The sequence below is a fragment of the Capra hircus genome, chromosome 13 (genome assembly GCF_001704415.2).
Source record: "Capra hircus breed San Clemente chromosome 13, ASM170441v1, whole genome shotgun sequence".
Lineage (NCBI taxonomy): Eukaryota > Metazoa > Chordata > Mammalia > Artiodactyla > Bovidae > Capra > Capra hircus.
Window position 1 is genome coordinate 41,876,572 of NC_030820.1, and position 24,952 is coordinate 41,901,523.

Here is a 24,952-nt window from a genome sequence, read left to right on the forward strand (position 1 = left end):
TCCCTCTGCAGACGAACAAAGCCGTGGCCAAGGGGGACTTCCATCAGGCCAGCACCAGCTCCCGGCGGGCCCTCTTCCTGGCTGTGCTCTCCATCACCATAGGGACCGGCATCTACGTGGGCGTGGCCGTGGCCCTCATCGCCTACCTCTCCAAGAGCAACCACCTATGAGCTTCCCCGGGCGCACGAGGAGCCTGGGCCAGTCATGTGCGGGCACAGAGGAGCAAGGCTGGCCAGGGTGGACACACAGGTGGAGATACACCTGTGTGAGGCTGTTACAGTGTAAGTCATAGCCAATGACGCCACGAAGCCCTGGGATTTATGGATTCCCTTTGTTTTCACCCTTTCATATCGTTTTCACAGCACTGTGTAGAGCTTGGGACAGATGGGGCACCGCTGACCCATTCCCAGTGGATGCTCCGAAGATCCTGACCCTCAAGGCTGTCTCCGCATGGATCCTGGTGGATTAATGGCCAGTGCCCAGAATGCCAGAGCATTAGCAACAGACAAACAGGAACATGTGTTCATTTATTTATTTATTTTGGAATATGGTGCAACAGGAAGAGGGCGGGGGACGCATGCTCTTCTGCCGGTGGCCCTGCCTGACTCCACTGGCAGCACCGCCCCCTCCGTCCAAGCACCTTCCCTGCGGGAAGGAAATAGGCCAGGTAGGGGGAGAGACAGAGCAGCTGCTGGAAGGACCCCCAGCAGTCACGGGTCTTCAGATGAGTCCAGCCCTGAGAATGCAAAACCAGAATCGCCCCCAGGCCCAGAACATCACTCCCTCCACGCTGTCCCCGGCCGAGGAATGTCAGGCCTCCTCTGGAACACGTCCCACCTCCGCAGCCACCATGCAGCAATATGCAGTCCTGGGGTCCTCGTTGATCTGGGGCCAAGGGCAGGCCGGCCCCTCTCCAGACTTCTCCCTGGAAGACCCAGATTTGCTCCAGGAACTCCAGGCCCAGGAGCCGCGGACACCCCGGGGTATGCTTCTCCCCACCTGCTGACACCTTGGTGACGACAGTGACACTAGTGATCTTACTGAGGACACGACTAAATGAATAGCTATTTTCTTGTCATTTTTTTAAGTGCAACTATTGCTTCCTGCTGCTTCAGTTATCAGATGAATGCTGAGAAATAAGTAATCACAGACATTTTAATACCATTTCATGGCTGTTTCACGAGTGTTCATTATTTAACAAAAATTATCTTCTAGGTTTTTGGTTTTTTTTGCTTAGACCTTTTCTTTCTGATTAATATCAATCCTTGGGTTTCACTGAAGCTTTTTCCTTGTTGTTAAAGTGACTGCAGAGCCACCAGGAGCAGCAGCGGGGCGTCCTGGGGGTGCCGGGGGGTCACAGTGTCCCCAGGTGCTGAGGTTCCCACATGAACATGTCCGTAAATATTTTTATCCTGAGACTTCAACACATGCAGAGGCCATCGCTCCAGGACAGCGGTTCCACCCATGGCACTTAGGACGGCCCTGCTTCCTGGGTCCCAGCCGCAGAAATCTTATGTGATTGATCAGGGGTGCAGCCTGGTGATTTCAGGGTGCAGTGGAAATTAAGAACCACGGTCCTAGGATAAGGGATCAGGTTTGATCCCCTCACCTGCTGCTCTTCTCTTCGACTTTAAACACTTCCTGGTGGCCTAATGGTAAAAAATCTGCCTGCAGTGCGGGAGACACAGGTTCATCCCTGGGTCAGGAAGATCCCCTGGAGAAGGAAATGGCAACCCACTCTAGTTATTCTTTCCTGGGAAATCCCATGGACAGCAAGCCAGGCAGGCTACAGTGCATAGCGTCTCAAAGAGTCAGACATGCCTGAAGTGACTTAGCATGCACCCATTCTGAAAATTATTAGCACTGCCTTCCTCGGTCAAAACTGAGCTCCATCAGGCATTTGAATCTATGGATGCTCCAAACACATGCCCTAGGGAGTTCCCTGGTGGTCCACCAACCAGCGTGGACCAACGCAGGGGACACAAGTTCAATCCCTGGTCGAGGAACTAAGACCCCACATGCCACACGGCGTGGCCAAAATAAATAAAAACCAACAGCAAACCAACCACACTCAAAACAGGATATATGGAAGAAGCCCAGAGATTTCTGGAAGAGTCAGAGTAGCCTGATGGGAGAGGCTGGATTTGGGACCGAACCAACCCAGGTTTTAGCTGTGATCCTGGGCAGGTGGGCACACTTCTTGGTCCTCATCTCTCGGGGAGGGTGATGAGAGAAGATGCTGGTGAACACAGGCTGGAGGCCAGGTTCAGCCGCTGGGTGCAGAGATAGGTGGTCACAGGCCCCGAGGACCGGTCCCCAGGCTTGGTGCCACCCTCCCATCCTTTCAACTTAGCCTCTCCAATTCATTCATCGTGAGCCATTGTGTGAAGTGCTCTTGTTTGTATTTGTCCTAAAATGCCCGTTTTTCACTCAAGCAGTGCCCAAAGTTGCCTATCTTTGGATTTAAGTCCGTCCCACCCACCCACCCTGCCACCTTTGGGGGCAGTGTTCCCCTCAGGGCTGCTGCCGCACCTCCATCCTCTCTCCCCTCAGCCTCCGTCTGAAATGCTCAGCCCTCCCCATGCCCTCAGCTCCTCCAGGCCTTCCCAGGGCCAGCACCATGACCACACACAGTGCCTTGTAGCCTTGAGGGTGGGGGGCCAGGGCCAAACCTTCAGAGGATGACTGATGACCAGCTGCGTGTGGCCTGAAGCTCACTTAAGGGCGGCCCCCATGGCCCCCGCGGCCTTGCTGGGGAGGGGACTGTGTCCATCGCTGCTGCCTGCACGCCATCTTCTAAAAGCATGAGGCCGCCATGCCTCCCTAGACCCAAGCTGACCTGCAATCACGGCGGCCTCCATAGACACTGCCCGGGCAGGCCTCGCTCCAGCGCTTGGGCCCTTTCCCCACGGAGTCCTGAGAGGGCCAGAGGGTGGGAGTCAGAGCTGAGGGTCAGGGAAGGCGATGCGCCCGGCCCCACCTATGTGGCAGCTGTACAGCGGGACAGGCCCACCCCAGCGGCCCCTGTGGGCCACAGAGTGCCCAGTGGAAGCCACCTCCTCGGTCTCCCTGAGGGCACAGCCTCCCCTTGGCCAGCTCACTGCAGTCTTGTCCAAACCCTTTCTGCAACGGAGACCAGTGCCTGTAATCTCCCCAAAGTTACACTCCCTGGAAACAGCAAAGTCAGGCTGCCCCCGAACAGCCAGATCCTAATCCATCACCCTCTTATGGCACGTGGCCTCAGCCATGGTTTTCAAAGAGTGAAATCACATCTGGGCCCAGATGTTAGTGGGTCAGGACTCTTAGGGATCCGAAAAGACCTTGGTTTATGTTCTCAGCATGTCTCTGGCAGGGGTGGTGGGGTGAGGGGGGCAGGGCGGGCAGGAGCCTAGGTGCTGCTGCTGCTGCTAAGTCCCTTCAGTTGTGTCCGACTCTGACCTCCGTGGAAATGTTGCTTCGCATAAGTGAGGCCCTCCCATATCCTTGCAGATGCCTGTGGCCTACTGGTCTCCTGCTGCCCCAGACCCCTCTCTCCCCTGCTTCCCTGGGCATCCTGATTCACGAGGTGTCCCCCCACCAGGTGCCCCCTCCTCACAAGGTGCCCCCTCCTCACTGGGCGTCCCCTCCTCACCAGGTGCCCCCTCCTCACAAGGCGCCCCCTCCTCACTGGGCGCCCCCACCTCACCGGGCCCCCCTCCTCACAAGGCACCCCCCTCCCCACTGGGCGTCCCCTCCTCACCGGGCGTCCCCACCTCACTGGGTGCCCCCACCTCATCGGGCACCCCCACCTCACCGGGCCACCCTCCTCACAAAGCACCCCCTCCCCACCGGGCCTCCCTTCCTCACCAGGCATCCCCACCTCACCAGGCGCCCCCTCCTCACAAGGCATCCCCTCCCCACCGGGCGACCTTCCTCACTGGGTGCCCCATCTTCACCAGGTGTCCCCCCACCAGGCGCCTCCTCCTCACCTGGTGTTTCCCCACCTCACCAGGTGCCCCCACCTCACCAGGTGCCCCCACGTCACCAGGCGCCCCTCCTCACAAGGCACCCCCTCCTCACCAGGCGCCCCCTCCTCACCGGGTGCCCCCACCTCACCATGCGCCCCTACCTCACCAGATGTCCCCTCCTCACCAGATGCCCCCACCTCACCAGGAGCCCTCTCCCCCAAGGCACCCCCTCCTCACCAGGCACCCCCCCCTCACCGGGTGCCCCATCCTCACCGGGCACCCCCACCTCACCAGGCACCCCCACCTCACCGGGTGCCCCATCCTCACCGGGCGCCCCCTCCTCACAAGGCACCCCATCCTCACCAGGCACCCCCACCTCACCGGGCGACCCCACCTCACCAGGCGCCGCCTCCTCACAAGGCACCCCCTCCTCACCAGGCGCCCCTTCCTCACTGGGTGCCCCCACCTCACCGTGCACCCCTACCTCACCAGATGTTCCCTCCTCACCAGGTGCCCCCACCTCACCAGGCGCCCCCACCTCACCAGATGTCCCCTCCTCACCAGCCACCCCCACCTCACCAGATGTCCCCTCCTCACCAGGTGCCCCCACCTCACCAGGTGCCCCCACCTCACCATATGTCCCCTCCTCACCAGCCGCCCCCACCTCACCAGATGTCCTCTCCTCACCAGGTGCCCCCACCTCACCAGAGGCCCTCTCCTCGCAAGGCACCCCCTCCTCACAAGGCACCCTCCTCACCGGGCGCCCCCTCCTCACTGGGTGCCCCCTCCTAACCAGATGTCCCGTCCTCACCGGGCACCCCCTCCTCACCAGATGTCCCCTCCTCACTGGGCGCCCCCTCCTTACCAGGTGCCCCCACCTCACCAGGTGCCCCCTTCTCACAAGGCACCCTCCTCACTAGGCGCCCCCACCTCACCGGGTGCCCCCACCTCACCAGTCGCCCCCTCCTCACCAGGTGCCCCCACCTCACAAGGTGCCCCCACCTCACCAGGCGCCCCCACCTCACCAGATGTCCCCTCTTCACCAGGTGCCCCCACCTCACCAGGCGCCCCCTCCTCACCAGATGTCCCCTCCTCACTGGGCACCCCCACCTCACCAGTCGCCACCTCCTCACCAGGCGCCCCCTCCTCACTGGGTGCCCCCACCTCACCGTGCACCCCTACCTCACCAGGTGCCCCCTCCTCACCAGGTGCCCCCACCTCACCAGTCGACCCCTCCTCACCGGGCGCCCCCTCCTCACCGGGCGCCCCCACCTCACCAGTCGCCCCCTCCTCACCAGGTGCCCCCTCCTCACCAGGTGCCCCCTCCTCACCAGTCACCCCCTCCTCACCGGGTACCCCCTCCTCACCGGGTGCCCCCACCTCACCAGGTGCCCCCACCTCACCAGGTGTTCCCCCACTAGGTGCTCCCACCTCACCAGGCTTCCCCGCTTGTCCAGTTATTCCCACTCTCTCCAGGGAAGGAGCCTGGGTCCCAGGAGAGCCTTATGGGGGAGGCCACGCCCAGTCACTGTGCAGTTAGCACTCGCCAGAGATGCCGCAGCGGGGCCACACAGCTGCCTGGGAGCAGGGGCCACTGACCCCAAGAGCTGGGCAGGTCATCCCTCAGCCCTGCCAGTCATCCTGCACCTCTCCAGATGCCAGAGGCCACCTCTCATTTGGGGATAGACTCTGGATTTAAAATCATCGCCAACAGACGCTGTCCCTTCCGGACACGAATGCCCAGTGGCCACTGCACTAATCTGCCTTTCCGGGGCCCCTGAGACTTAGTAGGAACCTTCAGAGGCCCTGCAGACTGGCTTCAGCACCAGCCCTGAGGACAGTTTCGTTTCATCCCCTCAAAGTCCACCTGCCTTTGTTGCCATGGATATTGACATCTGTTGACCCACTTTGTCAATAAACCATTAAGTGCGGATTCAGACCCTGAGCTAAGGCTGACCTCTCCGAAAGGCAGCTGTCCCATCTCTGACCAACTAGAGACCACGCTCACGTTGGTGCTCTGCTGTCGATGACCTTGGCGCCAGAAGTAGAGTGAGGCCTGGGCTGTGCTGTCTCCCTCTGACCTCTTGGCAGCCCCTCCCTGGTCTTCAGGATCAGCTGAGCTTCCCCCCAGGAGTCAGGGGTTTCACCCCCTGGGATTCTCACCCCCTGAAGATTCTGCTTCTGGTAGCAAAGCAAAGGCAGATGCCAAACCCACAGACACCTGGGCCTGCAGACAGCCCCCTCCCCACTAGACAAGGGTGCAACTCAAGTAAAGAATTTGTCATCTCACTGACCCATGGGAAGGGGCCAAAGTTCCACCTGGGTGAGGATGCAGAGGGCATTTGAGGAGCGACATGTGGGGTCTGCCTGCCGCAGCCTCCCACAGGCTCCAAGGTAGATGACAAGGGCAAGTACTGACGCCCCACACAGCAGGATGTGGTGACCCCTGGGAGTGGGGCTCCCTGCTGGTGTCTTGAGTGAGTCACAGGGCAGGGAAGCCCCTCGGGCTCTAAAGATTTGACTGAATCTGCTGGATGGAGAAGACAGCTCAGGAATCAGGAAGTGTGGTTGGGATGATAGGAGCAAAATGTGGGGACCTCCAAGGAGAAGCCCCAGGTGGACACCCCCAGAGGTGGGGGTAGGGGGCGGCCCGGGCTCTCCAGGGGGCAGGTATACTGGTCTGAAATGGCTCTGGCTTCCCGCCCCCTCCCAGCCCAGCAGCAACCTCCAGATTGCTCCTGCCTTGGGCCGCGGTTCCTCTTTGCCTCTGCACCAGCCCCCGGCCACCCCACCGAGATGACTGTCCCTTTAACTGAGCACAGCCCAGCATCCTTGTCACCCAGGGGTGCACTTCCTGCCAGCAGCCAGCGAGGGGGGCTGCGTGTCCCTGCCAGAGAGAGAGAGGTCCATGTGTCTGAACTCCGCACTCTACTGACCAGCAGAGACTGATTAAATTCAAGGTGCTCGATGGGGGCCATGGAAACGCCAGAGAGGGTATTCACCGCCCCATGGTCTCTAGGGGACCTGAGTTTTCACTGGAATCAGGTCATTTGGGGCCAGTTTAATGATAGGTAGATAGACACACGCTAGATAGACGATAGATAAAATACCTGCAAGTCTGGTTGGCGTTGGGGGGGGGGTCCCACAAAATCCTAGCATGACACGCGGCTCTCCATTCCCTCAGGCCTTCAGTTGTGACCCCTCAGGTCACCAAAGTCCAGCTCATGACTCAGCTGAACAGCATACAGTGACTTGGGCTGCTGTCTACCGCCACCAGAGAATCCGTATTTGGGCCCCAGCTCCTCACAGGTGGGACAAGTTGGGGAAGACTGAGCACCTTCTCAGTCACCTAAGTAAGTAAGTAAAGTCACTCAGTCGTGTCCGACTCTTTGTGACCCCGTGGACTGCAGCCCACCAGGCTCCTCAGTCCAGGCAAGAATACTGGAGTGGGTTGCCATTTCCTTCTCCAGAGGATCTTCCCAACCCAGGAATCGAACCCAGGTCTCCCTCATTGGAGGCAGACGCTTTAACCTCTGAGCCACCAGGGAAGCCCTCACCTAGTGCGACGTTTTTGTTCCCTGGATGTGGCTGCAGCACATTCTATAAGGTGTGTGTTTTCTGGCCTTGGGAGCAGAGTTTCCTAGTGGATAGAGCTCTTGCCCCAGGAACGAGGTGAGTGAAGGGCTATGAAACCTCCCAGCTCAGCCACATTTTCTCACTCAAGAGGGCCTGTGAAAGAGGAGCTGGAAATGACCAGTGTCCAACAACAGTGTCAGATTTAGAAACAGATTCAGGCCACTTCAGCCTCCCTAGCCCTCACATTGGCCCATATGGGAGAAACGTAGGACCCCACGACGGAGCTCCCCAGGCCCAAAGAGGAGCCCAGCTGGTTCCATTCCCAAAGCAGCCCTCCATCTGGCATTGTGGGGGCTCTCAGATCCCAGGTCTTTTAAAAATCACACGAGCCTTACATTTGAAGAGGGCTTGGCAAGTAGACTCAACTTTGTACCCACAGCAGTCCTGTGCCAGGCCCGTCAGATCCACAGTTTCAGACGGAAATGGAGATCATGGAGGCTGTTGGCCTCAATGTCACCTGCGAGGAGGGGACAGACCTGGCCTTAGGCTCAGGCAGGTGGCCTGGAGCCACACGCCTCCACCCCTAGCTGGTAACTGGGATGTCAGATCCCACGACCAGAGCTGGCCCTGGTGGGGTGCCATCCCTTCCCCCTCTCCAGGAAGAGTGGGGAGGGGTTTGTAAACCAGGTTGGACGCGGGTCAGCAGGTCAGCACAGAACGTATCTATTCTCGATCCTTCCGCTTCACTTTGGCACCAAACCCAAGGTGCAGCATCTCAGGGCTGCCAGACAGGAGTTTGTTGAGCGCCTACCACGTACAAGGATGGCGAGGGGCCCTCAGGGGACCAAGGCAGAAGGAGGTCTGATCTGGGGATATGCTCGGTCTAGCTTGACCAGGCCCACTGCAGTTTTTGTCCATCTGTATCTGGTGGACATGCATCCCGGAAAGTGTCTTAGACGGGAAAAGGCCGAGGACCTGGACACGACCCAGGCCAAGCAGACAGCCAGACGAGCCCCACCTAGAAATGCTGTGATCCAGCGACATGGAGCTCACTGGGGGGAGTGGGCATGGGCAGTTCAGCCCTCACTCCCAGTGGAGGCCTCCTCTGAGGGTGAGAGGTGGGGGGGCAGCCATGTGCCCAGGGACTGATTCCGGCCTCGGCCCCAGGAGGCCCATCCCTGCCCCTGCCCTTGCTGATACCCCAGCATCCCGCACCCCATCTGGGCAGGGCCCCCACTTCCACACCCCCCGGCCCCACCCACACAGCCACGCCCTGCAGGGTCCAAGCAGTGCAGCTGTTGCCCAGCCTGGCCTTCGGGCTCCCGCGGGCTCCCAACTCTCTCCTCCTCGGCTGGGCACACGGGGTATTTGCCTTCACAGCCCCTGCCTGCATTCAGCAGCATTGACTGCACCCACCACCGTCAGTCCTGCCCTGGAGAGAACGTTAACTAACTGAGTCTCAATACGGCGGAGAACAGAAACACATGTCCCAGAAGATGTCTGTTGACGTCCATTCAGACCTGGTTCAAAGGAGGAAAAGCTAAACGGTAGTGATGCTTCCTTAGGTGATGAAGAAGATGGGAAGCAAGTTGGGGCAGGGCGGTGCTGTGGTTCTCAAACTGTTATACTGGTCGCTGTGCATCTGTTTGTTTCATGGTTAAAAAAAGCTCAGAGGCTGAGCTTGTGCCAGGTACTCTGCTGGGCTTGAGGCACCAGGAGGTTCAAGAGACATGGCCCCTGTGCCCAGGGGTCACCGTCTCCACTCCCAACAGGATGGGCTGGGTTCTCCCCTTTGTGGGCGTGTGATGGACCCTCATCATTTGGGAGCAGGGTGGGCACAGGCCAGCAAGGGCACAGCCTGCTGTGGAGACGGGGCTTCCGGGGCCGTGGTTGCCTCACGATCACTAATTCAGCGCTGCATCCTGCTTGCTAACACGAGTGTGCCTTCCTCTGCATTTTCCGTTTCTTCTGGGAACGACATCTCATTTTATGCACACGTGTATTCCCTCAGCACGTCATTTGGGAAGCAGTTTAAGTGTTGTATTAATACACAGCTTGTTGAACCTGATTAAATTTTATCCTCTTGAGAAAGCCCTGTGATGCAGTTGCAGGGAGGATTAGTTCTTGGTTTCACAAACAGGGAAACTGAGGCTCAGAGGCTGAATGGAGCTCCTCTCAGCAGACAAGGCACTTCCTCTTCCTACAAGAGACACAGGGCTGCCACTGTGGGTTTTCTCTGCATCTGAGAACCCACCCACCCACTTAAAAAGAAACACTGAAGGTGTTTTGTAAGGGAGGCCCTAGTCATTCCCCCACCCCTCGCCCCTGTGTGCTCTGGCCTGCCAGCATCCTCTGAGAGCCCAGAGCTGCAGCTTGGGGGGAAACGTGCCCTTAAAATTAGAGAGAGAAAACTTGGTGGAGGCGTTCAGTTTGTGGCGCAGAGCTGAGAGGTTCCGCCTGGAATCTTCGAGAAGGAGAAGGAAGTATGTTCCTGATGCTGCTGCAGGAAGGCGTGGCAGTCACCACAGCGCCTGTTCTCAGGGCAGCGTGTAGGCACAACTGTCTTAGCAGCAAGGACACAGGGGCAGCCAGACGGGGTGCTCAGCTGTGCGTCTGACAGGTTCTGTGCCAAGAGCCCTGACCACAGGGTGGTCACCTCCAGGGACGGCAGGCCGGGCAGTGGCGGTGTTTGCTCTCTCTTCCCGCAGATGCCGATAACGCAAAACAAAACAATTAGCAGCTTGCACCTCCAGACGGGGACATCACGTCTCCCGGCTCCTGTCTCCCCAAGGGGCCCTCGTAGATCCTGTGGGAGCCGGGAGGGGAGTGAACCCACGGTGCTGTCTCCATGTGGGCAACGGATGCGTCTCCTTGGACCTGGGGCAGAACCAGGGCCAAGCGTAGGGGCTGGGATGGCTGGACCTGCAGGACTTGTTACATCTGCAGGTGCCCAAGGCCCCAGCTCGGGCCTGTGAAGCAGCACAGGGGGCCTGGGGCCAGGCGTCCGTGTCTCCAGAGAACAGTGGTGATTCTGATGCACAACCAGCTTGGAAATGGCCGGACATCTGGGGAGATGGCCAAGTCTGGGACGAGCTCCTAGCGGGTCACAAAGAAGGAGGGCATGCAAGGAAGGTGCTGAGGACAGGCCTGTCCCGGGCCCCGGGAGCCCCCCTCTTCACTCACAGCTGCTCCCGAGGCCCCTCAAGGCTGCGCCCCCTCTTGCTCCCGGCGCCCAGAGCACCGCCTGCCACCTCCCTGCAGGTGGCAGTGACAACTGCGTCCTCACCCCAGGGACGTGGGCCAGCAAGGCTGGCCAGCACCTGGTCCAGGATTTGGAAAGTGGCTGTGCCTTCCCCACGCTCCTCACCACCTGCACCTGGATGCAGGGACAGGCCACAAGGCATGGGGCAAAGGTCACAGAGAATGCACCCCCGGGAGGAGCCTCCCGATGCAGGCAGCCACCTGCCAACCTGCTCAGTGAAGGAGCACCAATGTCCGTGCTTTAGAGTCTGGACGTTGGTCTTTCTGCTGCAGCAGCCCGCAGACCCCACGGAGACAGAACCTGGGTTACCTGCAGAGTGTCTCACGGAGAAGGTTGTCGCGAGGCCCGCCCGTGTGAATAAAGTCAGGCGTTCAAAAGAGGAGAGAGGACTGCACACCTACAACCAGGTTGAGTCCAGAAGGCACACGCCTGGGGTGGGAGAAGCAGCCCACCAGGGCGCTGGGGCCTCCTTAAGTCTTGCGGGTTAGGAGCCTCCAGCACACGGACAAGGGGGAGCGGCGACAGTCTCACGCTCTGAAGACCCAGCTTCCCAGAACAAGCATCTGACCACGCGTGGCCCGTGATCATCTACCGTGATGAGGACTAACAGCCCTGCCTCTGCTCAGCTGGGTGAAAAACAGTCCGGAAAACCTGCAGGGGATGCAGATGACCTCGTCTCGCTCTAATTAGGAGACCGGGAACAGCAGGGCAGGCGACATTCAGGACATTCATGACGAGGACGGGGACCCAGCTGTCAGCACCCCTCTGGAGGGCATCTGGCACTCGCTGCCCCACCCCCCGCGTGCCCTTGGCATGTCCGCAGCTGGCATGGGACGTGTCACATCTGGCCTGGCCCCTAGACCATCGTGTGCACTGGCAGGAGCCAGGAAGACTCAGCCCCCTTTGAAGGAGACTGTGGGAGCTGCTGGGCTGAGGCTGGGGACAGTCCCCATGGGGCACTGAACTGTGAAACCCACCCTGGTTTGCAGGTGCCCATGCATGGAGCACCCCATCACCGCCACTTTTCCTGCCTCATGCCATGGTGCCATGGCCCTCGGGGCCACCGCAGGGCCAGTGGAGGGGGTGGAAGGGGAAACAACCATGCTCCAGGAAGACCCAGGATCCGCAGCAAACCCTGGGCCCTGCCTCTGCTCCTGAGAGCAGGCACTAGCAGCCCCAGAAGCCCACTTCGCCCTCGCACTTGCTCTGTGACCTGGGGCAAGTTACTCAGCCTCCGAGCCGCTCACCTCACCTACAAAGCAGGGATGGCTACCTGCACTTTCTTCACAGGCTGCTGGTATTCAGGCCTCGAGCCCACATCTGGTGCCGTGGAGCTGTCGTCGCTTCCTCACCCGCACAGGGCGCAGACAGTCATCACTGGGCTTGGCACATCACTGGTCCTCTGTGAACCTCTGTTTCCTCTTCCACCGCCCCTGGTGGTATCCTGGGAGGGCCCAGAGGACACACCACGTGGTGGCCTGTGGTGATGGGTTCCTGCCAGGAGCACACAGGGACCCTGCTAACCGCTAAGTCACTTCAGTCATGTCTAACTCTGTGCAACCCCATAGACGGCAGCCCACCAGGCTCCCCCGTCCCTGGGACTCTCCAGGCAAGAACACTGGAGTGGGTTGCTATTTCCTTCTCCAATGCATGGAAGTGAAAAGTGAAAGTGAAGTCGCTCAGTCATGTCTGACTTAGCAACCCCATGGACTGCAGCCTACCAGGCTCCTCCACCCATGGGATTTTCCAGGCAAGAGCACTAGGGTGCCACAAAAGGAGGAGCTGCCAAGAGCTCCTGGAGGCGCCCAAGGCTCAGAGCAGAGCTGCCTGAGCTCCACAGGGGTGAGGTGACTGATGTGAAAGTTGGAGGGCCCTTCACTCACCAGAGCCCCGTGGCCATGGCAACCCTCATCAGGAGCTCCATCCAAGGATGATTAAGGAACATTCACACTAATTAAGAGCTCAAACATCCCCAAGCCACGTCCAGAGAGAGCTGTGGCTCACACAGGCTCCTTTCCAGCCTCTTGGGCTCAGCTCGGGGCTTGGGTGCTGGGTGGAGGCTGACCCTGGGAGTGGAGTTCTGACTCTGCTCCCAGCCTCCTGAGCGCTGGGGGCGTGGGGTGCACTCAGAAGCCCTCTTGTATTAACATGCCCCCATCTTCCCCTCTCCTCCCACCAGCATCCTTGCCCCTACCTCAGCCTCAAGGTCATGCTGGTGCCCCCTTCTCTCCATCACGAACAAGAGTCACCTTCTGTTGGAACAAAAACTGCACCAAGACAGAGTCCCTTTTAGTCTCCTGAGGACGTGTGACAAGTGGAAAGAGAAGCCAAGCCCCAGAAACCCCCCTCAAACGACGGCAGTGAGCCTGGGCGTGTGGGCCCCAGGAGGAGGAGACCAGGATCACAGGGTGATGCTGAGGATGCTGGTGGGGCTTCCAGGCAGTCACCTGGGCCCCAGACTCCACCTGGGAAGCCGAAGCCACACCCGCGGTCCCAGCAGGGCAGCTCTTTGTGGGGACAGTGGGTGCGACGGCAAGAGCCAGGCAGGTTGGCACCCTTGTGAGTAGCAGCGACTGGTCCAGGAATGGGGCGCCCCCAGGAGGGAACAGCCCAGCCGTTCCTCCGAACCCAGGCTGCAGTTTCTCCCCACCAGGGTCCGCCCTGCTCAGGCTGCAAGTTATGTACCCTCCTTCCCACACGCTGGGGTAACAGCCACCAAGCCCGCAGCCCCGTTGTCCCAGGGTGGACACGGATGAACGCGTTCCTGCCCACAGGACCAGAGCCAGGGGCCAAGGGCTCCGACGGGCTCCCAACACGTGCCGTTACCCCTTCCCTTCCAGTGTACGGGACATAACATCCTTCACTCCGAGCACCCCGCCCCCTGTATGGTAACCACAGTCTTGCACTCTCAGCCCAGCAAGGCCTGCGAGGGGTCTGGGCTCCACTGTGGACCAGACAGCACTTAGTGCCTGGAGGACTCGACCACACGCTCACCTTGAAACAGTGGGCGATCAGGGCAGAGGCCGGAACCCTGTTGGCAGGAAGGCATGAAGGGCTTCCTGAAGGAAGGGGGAAGTGCGGAGGGGTGGGAATCCTGGGATTTTTTTTACCCCAGCTCAGGGTAAACCACGGAACCCTGGCTTTGGGAGCCACATCTGAGCAGGAGAGATTGTAGTCTCAGGAGCCCTCCCTCCACCCAAGTTTCATCTGAGGGATGACCATCTCCTTGGACACCAGACAAGTAGGCAAGCCTCAGCCTTCCGCACCCAACAGGGCTGCTGGAGGCCCCAGTCTGTCTTCCCAGCAGAAAGGCCTCAGGCTCGCTGTTGGATAGCTCTTGGTGTGGGGAGGCTCCCTGGGCTAAGACATGGGGCTGATGGAAACCTTGCCTCTTGCCTGTGTCCAGCTACAGAGCTTGGCTGCAATCTTGGTGGCATGGTTCCCTCCCTACCCACTCCCTTTCTTCATCCTCTGCTACTGGCTGGCCTCCTGGTCAGAAGGAACTGCTGATCCACAAGTAACAGGGGGCCCTTCATCACCAAGATCCACTTCCTCCCCTTCCTGGAGCCTCCAGTCATCCCCCTCCACCTGGGGTATCGCCAGGGCCTGGGTGGACCAAGGCCCCTCCAAGACACCCTGGGTCCTCCCTGGGACAGTCCCTGGCCCCAGCCTGTTCTGTCCCAGCCTAGCAATGTGGTCCCTGAATGTCCAGTTTGCTCAGCTGATGGGGTCACCTCTGTGAAACGGCGGCCCGGACGATGAATTTCTAAAGGCAGCTGTGAAATGTGTCCAACCTCGGTGCAACTCACAGGAGAAGATGCTGACGTCCGAGGCTAAGCCACCTCTCTCTCCTGGGGCATGGCCTCCACATGGTGGCCGGCCCCCTCCACCTCAGAGCAGGAAACCATGTGGAGAGCGCTGTGTTTGTCCACATTCCTGACCCACATGCTCAAGGTCAACAAACACTGTTGTTTAAAACTGCTGAGGCCTGGGCTGGTTTGTTGTGAAGCCATAGCAACTGAAACAATGGGTGGGTCTCCAAGGATGACTTTGCTTGAGCTCAAAGCCTGTGGGGACACACTGGGTGAAGAAGGCATTACAGGCCGGGGGCAGCAGCTCATCCTTCAGCCTCTGCTGCGCCCCCCCCTCATGTCACATCTCTTTGTCCAAATATCGCGGGGCCTTTTCTCAGGTGGCTTTAGAGTCTCTGATGGCCGACAACAGCCAATGTGCCAAATGGAACAAAAGGCAGGGCAGAGCGCCCCTTTCAGGGTAGGTAATAGGGTACAGAGCGTTCCTTGCGATCCTATGGACTGCAGCCTGCCAGGCTCCTCTGTCCATGGGATTTCCCAGGCAGGAATATTGCAGTGGAGTGCCATTTCCCTTCTCCAGGAGATCTTACTGACCCAGGAATTGAACCCACATCTCCCATGTGTCCTCCACTGCAGGCAGATTCTTTTCCACTGAGCCGCTGGGGAGCCTTATATAATATATGAATGTGTTGCATGTTAATACTATAATAAAGACATATATGGAAATTTGGGATTTGGAGAAGATATTAAAAGGCTTGTAGAAAGCAAAACTTTCCTGTTTTGGTCACTTTTCTAACCCTGGGCTCTCAGGATGATCAGGGCTGTTGCTGCCCGGCTCTTGGAGTTCATCCTGCCTGAAGCGGGTCAGGCTGCAGGACGGGGTGCTCAGGCCCAGATGTCCGGCCAGGGCAGGGACACTGGACCCTACGCCCCCACATCACCACCGGGGAGGGGGGAGGTAGCACAGGGGCACGAGCAGGGACCAGGATCGGGTTCAATTTCTGTCCCTGTAAAGCAGAGCCTGGGGCAACAGCCTCACTCTGACACATTCCCCAGAAATACACCTGTAGGACACAGCAGTGAGGCAGGGGGTGTCGAGGCTGGGCAGGGGGCACAGGCCTCCTGGGACTTCTTTGGGACCCTCTCCCTCTGATGCGAGCTCACCCAGGACACGCCCAGGTGGTACCATCTGGATCCCAGATGCACCCGGGCGTGGGGCCCCCGCCACCAGGTGGCGCTGGAGCTCCGGGAAAAGATGTGCCAGGGATCTTCCCTAGGTCAGCGGCCACGGGGCCCCGGGCTCCATTCCAGACACCCATCCCGGGCCTGGGCGGGAGTTCAGCCTCGGTTGCCTTCATCCCATCTGCCCAGCAGCTGTGGTCAGGAGGGGCGGGGGATGGGCCCCCTCTGTGAGCGTCTGACCGGGATTCCCGGGCTCTGCCAGGCTAGGTTTAGGGAGCTGGCGGTTAAGCTGTTGGCGGCTTGGAGTCTGTGCTGGTCTCAGTGTTCACACGGCAGACCTCGGGATACTGCACGGCAGCAGGGTTGTGGGTTGTTTCCATCTCGCCTTGCAGGTTCACAGCACACTCCTGCCTTACTGCTCAGGTTAAATTAGGAAGGATGGTTCTGGAACTGCCTGTCAAGACTGCAGGCCCTGTCTTGGGTCCACCCCAGTCCCTGGTGCAAACTCTGCACCAGGGGCAGGGCCTGGCCTCTGGGTTCTGACCAGCAATGAGACTTCCAGGGGCCACTGGGCCAGCCTTTCCATCGCGTGACCAGCGGCTCAGAGACGTGGAACCCTTGCCATCAACCCCCGTCCCCAAGACCCCTTCCCAGGCCATCACCTTCCCAACCGACACAGAGCCTCTGCATTAGCAGTGAACAAAGCCCCCTCTTACTGATCTTCTCTGAGGATGGCCACATGACCTAGTGTGCTCCTGGTTGGGAACGTGAAGGCTGATTATTCGGGGGTGTGTGGGGGGTGGTGTTGTGAGACCTTCAGTGGATGAATCACTTCTTCGAAAAGGTCTCCAGGGAGATGGACATCTTGAAATCCATCTTTGTACAGATGGTCATGACCTGCTCACTGCCGAGAGTGTGGCAACCCCAGGGCTCACAACCCAAAACCCAGACCTCTGAGACCTGAACCTCCTCGTGGAGTGCCTAGACATTACGTGGAGAGCCAAGTTTCTGGGGCAGGGTCCCAGGTTTGGGGTTTTCTAAGAAATGAACAAGCTCCCAGAGCTCGTCAGCGCTGCAGTGTGGGGACCGCACTTGAGTCACATGGATCTTGGCTATGCTGTCACCTAGAGAGTCCTTGTGAAGCAGTCGGAGTTCTGACCACTTTACGATGACAGGATTACCACTCTTGGTGCATTTATTTCCTGCACCTGCTCCCTTTCCTCCAGGTGCATCTCACCTCAGACCCCTCCCCCCCCCCGCCCCCCCGGCCGTTGCCTAAGCTGCACAAGATGCTTCAAAACTTAGCAGCTTGAGCAACAGTAAAAATTTGAACCTGGGCTCAGCTGGGCAGTCCTTCCCTCCAACTAACATACACTTGGGCTGTGGGGCTTCGGCCAGACCAGCTGACCCAGCCGAGAGCTGACGGCACAGAGCTCTTTCCGTGTGACCTTCCACGGGGCAGCTTGGGCTTCCTGACAGCAGGTGACCTCAGGCCACTGGCCTTGGCACATGGCAGCTGGCTTCCACAAAGTGTCCCAGGAACACAGACCCCAACACAATGGCACTTAGCAAGCTCACAGTTGTTAATACCTCACCCTGAACAACCACATGGCCAACCTCCAGATCAACAGGGAGTAAGGTCACCATGGGGCCATAGACACAGCAGACTGCCACAGTCTCTGACTTTTTCACTTGTGTTCATTGTCTCCAGACCAATTCCCTTGGAGAGTATCTCACCAAACAGCTCCTTTAGGGGAGTCTTGCTGTTTTTCGTTATTCAGTTGCCAAGTCATGTCCGACTCTTTGCAACCCGTGTCCGACTCTTTGCAACCCCGTGTCCGACTCTTTGCAACCCCATGGACTGCAGCACAATAAGCTTCCCTGCCCCTCGCCATCTCCTGGAATTTGCCCAAGTTCATGACCATTGAATTGGCAATGCCATCCAACCGGGGAGTCTTGGATCTTAGAAATTATTATCAGAGACCCAAATTCAGCTCGAACACTTTAAACAGTTCATTAGAAGTTCAGAAACCCTCATTGTTATGCAAGATCTGCTTGCTTAAGTCATTACATTGAAAATGAATTAATTCTTTTTGTCATACTTTTAATGGAGGATAGATTTAATTCTGTGTATAATATGACAAATTTCTGCTAAAGAGTGACAGCTGTGGGCATTCATCACCATTCTCATTTCAGAAACCATTCTGCCAACCCAGTTTTATCATTTCACTGTGAAGGGATGGGTTAGAACTGCTACTGGCCAAGAGACCTTGGCCACAGGCCCGGAGTGTTACCAACGCCAACAGAGTACTTGGCCAGTGAGACACATGGGGTCATTACAGGAGACCAACTTCCACACTCCATTCAGGACACTCTGCACCCTCAGCTGACGTCCCAAGCTCCCCTGATGCTTGTATCTGAGGGTGTTTATCAGAAAATGGTATGGAGAGACCTCTTTGGCATTTTTCCATGGAACATCCCCCCCTGCTTTTTTTTTTGCATTAGTAAATGATAAGAAGTGGTAAAAATCAGCCAGCTGGATCAAAAGGATGTGCAGTGGAAATCACTTTCTTCCCACCTGCACACGTGAGTGCCCCGGCTCAATATGCCAGGGTTGCTCCCTGGGTACCCAGAGAACAATGGTGCCCAGTGTGCCCGTGTACTCAGGTCACAGGCGCGGCCGCACACACCACATGTGGGCGTTCACCAGTGTGCTGTGTTACTGCAGCTCACAGGGCACCTTGGAGATGTTTCCTGGACACGGTCACCCCTCTCACAGGCCCTCTTGAAGGTCATCTGAAGGACCGCTCAGCTTCGCACGTGTCCACTGACCCTTCAGTTTCCTGAGTCTTTTGGCATCAGTCATCTAATCCACAGAGTGAAGCAAAGTATCCTTTTCCATTTGAATCTGACTGTTTTTTCTGCATCTGTGATTTCTTACACTTTCTCATCTTGAATTGTCCCTTGAGGCTGAGTTTACCGAGCATCTGTACGTGTGCATATGTGTGGGTGGGAGACTCAGAGTTTGTGAGTGCCACACACGTGTATCTTCAACTTAAGATTATTTTTCACTTCTCATTTTCTGTTTTCAGATTCACCAGTTCCTGCTTTTATTGTTCTTAATTTCCTGTCTTGCTTAGTGTTTTTTTTCCCTCTTTGCCTAAAATGAATGCTCACTCTGTTTATTTTTCTTCAAACTTGTCAACAATTCACCAGGAAAGCCATCTGGTTCTGGGGTTTGTGTGTGTGTGTGAAGCATTTCTATTACCAGTCCAATCTCCAGTTATAAATTTATTGATCTTCTGTCTCTTCTTGAGTCAGCTGTGGCTGTCTGTGTCTTTCTAGGAATGTGTCCATTTCCTATAAATCACCTAATGTGTTGCCACACAGTTATTCACAGTGTCCCCTTACAGTCCTTTTTACTCTCTGTGGCACGTAACAATGTCCCTCTTCATTCCTGATCTAGTATATGAATCTCTCTTCATTTCTTGATCAGTCCAGCTACAGGGGATTGTCAATTTTGTTCTTCTTTACAAAGAACTGATTTGAGGGTTTGTGCGTCATTTTCTCTATTGTTTTCCCATCCTCTATTTCATGTGATTCCGTCTGCTTTATTTACTTCCTACTCTGGCTCTGCTTATTCTAGTTTCTTAAGATGAATGGTGAGGTTATTGACTTCAGATATTTCTTTTTTAAAGTAAGCATTTACGGGTATAATTTTCGTTCTGACACTACTTTCAGCGTATCCATAAATTCTGGTATGTTGCGTTTTCACTTCCATTCATCTCAAAATATTTGCCAGTTCCTTGTGGTTCTTTTTGAGCTATTGATTATTTAGAAGTATACTGTTTATTTTCCACATTTTTGTGAAATTCTTAAATTTCCTTCTCGTATCGATTCCTAATTTCATTCTATTGTGATCAGAGAACATACTTTGTATGACTTTACTCCTTTTAAACGCACAAAGACTTGTTTTGTGGCCTGATAAATTGTCTCTTCTGGGGAATGTGCTTGGAAAGGATGCGTCTTCTACGATTGTTGGGTAGGGTGTTGTATAGACAGTTGTGAGGATTCATTGTTTCATGATGTTGGAAGTCTATTTGCTAATGTCTGTACAGCTACTGAGGTCTCCAGCTATTATTTTGAATTGCTTATTTCTTCTTTAAATCTGCCTGTTTGGCTTCACATATCTGGGACTCTGTTGTTATCATTGCTATGTCATTTTGATGGATTTTCTATTTCATTATAAAATTACTTAATTTTCTCTAGCAATAATTGTTGCCATAAACTCTTTTTTGTCTGCTCTTGGTACATTTACTCCAGCTCTCTTTGGGTGGCTGTTTCCAGGGAATCTCTTTTCTCATCCTTTCCCATTCAATCAGTTTGTGTCTTGAAATCTCCAGTGTGTCTTTTCTTAGTTATCATATCACTGGATCATGGTTTTTGTCTTGTTCTTCCTATCTCAGCCTTTTAATTAGAACGTTTGGCCCATTTACAAATCTGCCTCCAACTGGAGATATGGGAAGAGGGGCCTCACTTTACCTTCTACCCACGGAACGTTAATGATTGCTTGTTCTACTCCTTTGCCAAGGCATCTTCAAGAACACTGCCACCCACCTAGTTGGTCACCTTGCCCATCACATTACCCCTCCAGCTCAGCTCCCTCCTTTGTAAAATAAGAAGTCGGGATGGATGTTTGCTATTCTTTTGACAAGCCCACCTGCAAATGAGACCTGCCTCCCTGCCCAGGCAGGGACCTGTCCAGCCCTCTCCTCCCATTTCCATCACTGAGAGTAGAGTTCAGAGACCAAAATGAGCATTTGTATACATTCAGCAAAATGCTGGTGGCTGTGATGAGAACTCATCCTTCTTTAGGCCCAGGAGAGCTGGAGGTGTCACCTGAGGACTCCGGTTATGCTACCATCCCCCAGCACCATTTGTGCCCAGAGATGAGTCACGAGCCTGAGGCTGGACCCGCCCCACCCACACCGCTTCCTTGTGAGTCACAATCACCTGTCAGTTCTACCTGCCAAACATGCACACTGCCACCTCCCTCCTGCTGCCGCCACCCCAGCCTGGGTCCCCCCTCCTCCCTCAGCCCCTGGGGCCTGATCCGCCGTCCTCCCCACACACGGTCGGTCACTGCCTGCCATGGACTCCACCATCGCTAGCCTGCCACCCAGACACTCCCCCGGCTCCTCACTGAGGACTTAGAGACTCCCCCCTCCCCCCCCAGGGCTCCCCATTCCCCTCCTCACCCGGACACCCTGCTGTCTACACCCAGGCCATGCTGCAGCCTCCACGACGGTAATGTATCTGCCGCTGCACTGCCCTCAACTGTTTTAACAAAACTGTGATGCTCCCCTCATATACATTTAAGATTACATGTGCCTTTTTACCCTAGTGTATATTTATATTTATATTTTTATATTTTATATTTGTAAATATAGAAATATTAAATATAAATAAAATTATAGTATATTATAAATTATTTTCATGTAAAACTCTCAGATCTCTTTAGAATGTACATCGTAGAAAACAAGTTTCACATCAGTGTAAGACCCACCACGATTGATGAAACATAAATGGGGACTTCCCTGGATAAGAACCCACCTGCCAGGGCAGGGGACACGGGTTTGACCCCTGGTCTGGGAGAATTCCGCGTGCCAAGGAGCAACCAGGCCCACACACCGCAACCGCTGAAGCCAGCGCTCCAGAGTGCACAGGTCACGGCTCCTAAGCCCTCGAGCCTGGAGCCTGTGCTCTGCAACAAGAGAAGCAACTGCAATGAGAAGCTTCACAGCAAAAGGGTAGCTCCCACTCGCCATAACTAGAGAAAGCCCCCGCACACCAACAAAGACCCAAAAAATCAGTTCAGTGCAGGCGCTCAGTCGTGTGCGACTCTTTGTGACCCCATGGACTGCAGCACGCCAGGCCTCCCTGTCCATCACCAACTCCTGGTGATAGACTCATGTCTATCGAGTCAGTAATGCCAAAAAATAAAACAAAAGATAAAGCATACATGAGCAGGATTTCCCAGGTGGTCTGGTGGCTACAACTCTGCCCTGTTGATGCAGGGGGCTCCAGTTCAATCCCTGATCTGCAAACTAAGATCCCACATGGCCAAAATATAAAAGTAAATAAAATAACAGAGAGAATAATTAAATAATTTTTTTAGAAAAGATTATACTTGAGAATAAATACACTAAGTATTAAAAAACATACATGAAAAAGATAACTACTACACAGGCAATTTCTACTCCAGGAGTTAAAAACTTTACCCTTTCCTCTTTTCTCCTTAAATATAATTTCATTACATTCCACTCCCAGAATTTTATCCTCATATTATAGAATTTTATGCCTGAACATGCTTTATTATCATTCTCATAAAATCCTGCAACAGAAACACATGTATAAATGGAAACTATTTTGGTTTCTTAAGATCAAAAAGGTCTAGGTGTTTTAAATGTTTTCTTTGAGTTTTATTAAGATTATTATTGATGTTACTGAGCAAGTTAAGACAGTAGAGATTTTGACGAGTGATTACATGTAGAAAGTGAGGCTGTGCCGGGAAAACGTCTCTAAACAAGATGGTGGTTCTATAGCTGCTGCTGTTTCCTGAGGCGGTGCCCACTGTCTACCCCCTGGAATGAGGCCAGGAGAGGCGGCAGGATGGGTACAGAAGCCCCTTGAGCATCTTCTCCTGTGTCTCATGCGAATCCACTTTGCTGGGGGTCCTGTTGCTGTCTTTCCAGCTGAGGCCTCGCTATAGGCGGATATTGCTTCATTCTGGAATTAGCAGGGCAGGCTTGGCATTCCATTTATCTTAGCCTTTTGTTTTCCGGGTTTTATGTCACACCTGTAAGCACCAAGGAATTGTACTCACACGCCTCCTTCTGCCACCAGCATCACCCAGCTTGGAACCCCTGCTGAGTCACAGCAGTTAAGTCTCCTTTTGACTTTGTTGGAAGCTGAGAATTAGAAAGCACCTGCCTTAGAGAGGTGACAGTGAAATCATTCTTACACCTTCTCTGGAAAGTCTGCCCCAAAGCCCCATTATAGTACTCCCAGGGGACCATCAGGTCTGCCCGCTTGGTCCAAGCCACCGAGAAAGAGTTAGACTTTGTTTTATCATAGGCTTAAATCTCTCAGCCAACCCAAATATGGGTATGCCACCCACAGATGCTTAGAAAGCCAGCCGCTGTGTCTTCAAACAGCTCAAGGAACTGCCAGCAGGACTTCTCCCAGTGATGGCATAAGACATTTCTCAACTCAAACGAGCGTGTGAATGTGTGTTTCAAGAAACAGTATGAAAATCATTGAGAAATAAATTGTGAAATGTGTCTTACTAAAAAAAAATGAAAAAGATTACTAACAGCTATCAAGATTAAAATGATAATATCTGATAAGGGATTAAATCTGAAATATAGAGAAAACTAGAACTCAACAACAACAACAACAACAACAAAACAAAACAAAAAAAAACCCGATTCAAAAATGGGAAAATGGGCAAAGGACTTGAATAGACATTTCTCCAAAGAAGCTATATGAATGTCCAATAAGCATGTAAAAAAATGCTCAATATCACTGATTATTAGGGAAATGCAAATCAAAACTGCGATTAGAATGGCTAGTATAGCGGGGGCAGAAACAGAAAAAAGCAAGTGTTGACAGGAATGTGAAGAAATTGAAACCTGTGTGCACTTTGGTTGGACAGTGAAATATATAATTGTTGTGGGAAATAGTATAGAGGTTCCTCAAAAAATTAAAAACAGCACCATCATACAATTTAGCAATTCTGCTTCTGGGTCTATACCCAAAATAATTGAAATCTCTTAGAACCTCTAGAGATAGTACATCCAAGTTCATAACAGCATGAGTCATAACAGCAACCCATGGAAGCAACCTAAGGGTCCACCGATGGGTAAATAGAGAAGCAAAACGCGGTCCATACGGTGACTTATGCAGCCTTATAAAAAAGGAGATTCTGCCATTTGCTCTAACGTGGGCGAATCTTGAGGACATTGCACTAAGTGAATTAAGTCAGCCACAAAGACAGGTAGTATGACTTCACTACACTAAGGGCCCATAGTCGAAATCTCTAACACTTTCTATTTCTAGACTGTGTAATGCTGGTTGCCAAGGCCTGGAGGTCAGGGGCTGGGGAGACAGTTTAATGGGTGCAAAGTTTTAGGTTTACAAGATGGAAAAAATTCTGGAAACAGATGCTGGTGATGGTGGCACAATGTGAGTGTTACTGTGCCCTCAACTGTGCACTGAACAAGGGTTAAGATGGCAAAATTTATGTTACATTTGTTTTACCATGATACAAAAATAATGCATATTTTAGGTATAATTTATAATATTTTGAAAGTATATTTTTTAAAAATGCAAAAACTAATATAATTAATTCATATTATGATAGATTGTGAAAACAAGTCTAAAGGATGTTTCTCATAACTGGACTTGTCATATGCAATGTCATAATCTCAGATGTAGGAAAAATTACAATTTATGAAATAAAATATATTATAAAATCCTTGAGAATAATTTAGCATAACCTATTAAAATCATAAATAGCCTTATCTACCTTATACGACATAGTAACCAAAGTTTCTTTTTATATTTAAGAAAAAGAGAAGGTGAAAATGCTAAAAATCTAAGGGTCTGTTGGTTGCTTATAATTTTTTATTTCAATGAAAACAGGAATTTATAAATTTAGTAAATATTTATTTTGATAAAGATGAGGATTGACTATAATTCAAATAAATATTTCATTCTATGATTTCAAAAAATGGATTTTAGCTTCCTTTAGAATAATGCACACAAAATTTTAATCAGCAAATTTCAGCCTGTGTTTATATTGAAAACAAATTTCAGCCGTGTTTCAGCCTAAACCCAAAATACATTTAAAACCATAATCTTATTAAGCTATAAGCATCCCTGCTCCACTGCTCAAAGATACTTGTCTTTCAGCCAAATGACATACCCAGATGACAAGCACTGACAAAGTTAGGGAGAAAGCTGATATTTTTAAATTCATGAAAGAAGTTGATTTCAGTGTTTCTTACCTGTAATCTCTCTGCCTCACTCCCACGTGACTGTCCCCCGAAAGTGATGCTGATTTTGGCTATACATGCAGAGCCCCGCTGCTCCACTGCCTGCATCTCTGG

The 24,952-nt window shown here is 54.0% G+C and overlaps 1 protein-coding gene across 2 annotated transcripts in view; it reads left to right on the plus strand.

Annotated features, from left to right (window-relative positions):
* The window catches only part of SYNDIG1 (synapse differentiation inducing 1), a 109,315-nt gene extending 108,146 nt beyond the window's left edge, over positions 1 to 1,169 (plus strand). For both annotated transcript variants that reach the window (XM_018057281.1, XM_013968621.2), the window contains exon 4: positions 12 to 1,169. In XM_018057281.1, the coding sequence (XP_017912770.1) occupies positions 12 to 170 (159 nt within the window). In that variant the 3' untranslated portion in view covers positions 171 to 1,169. The remainder of the gene's footprint in view (positions 1 to 11) is intronic.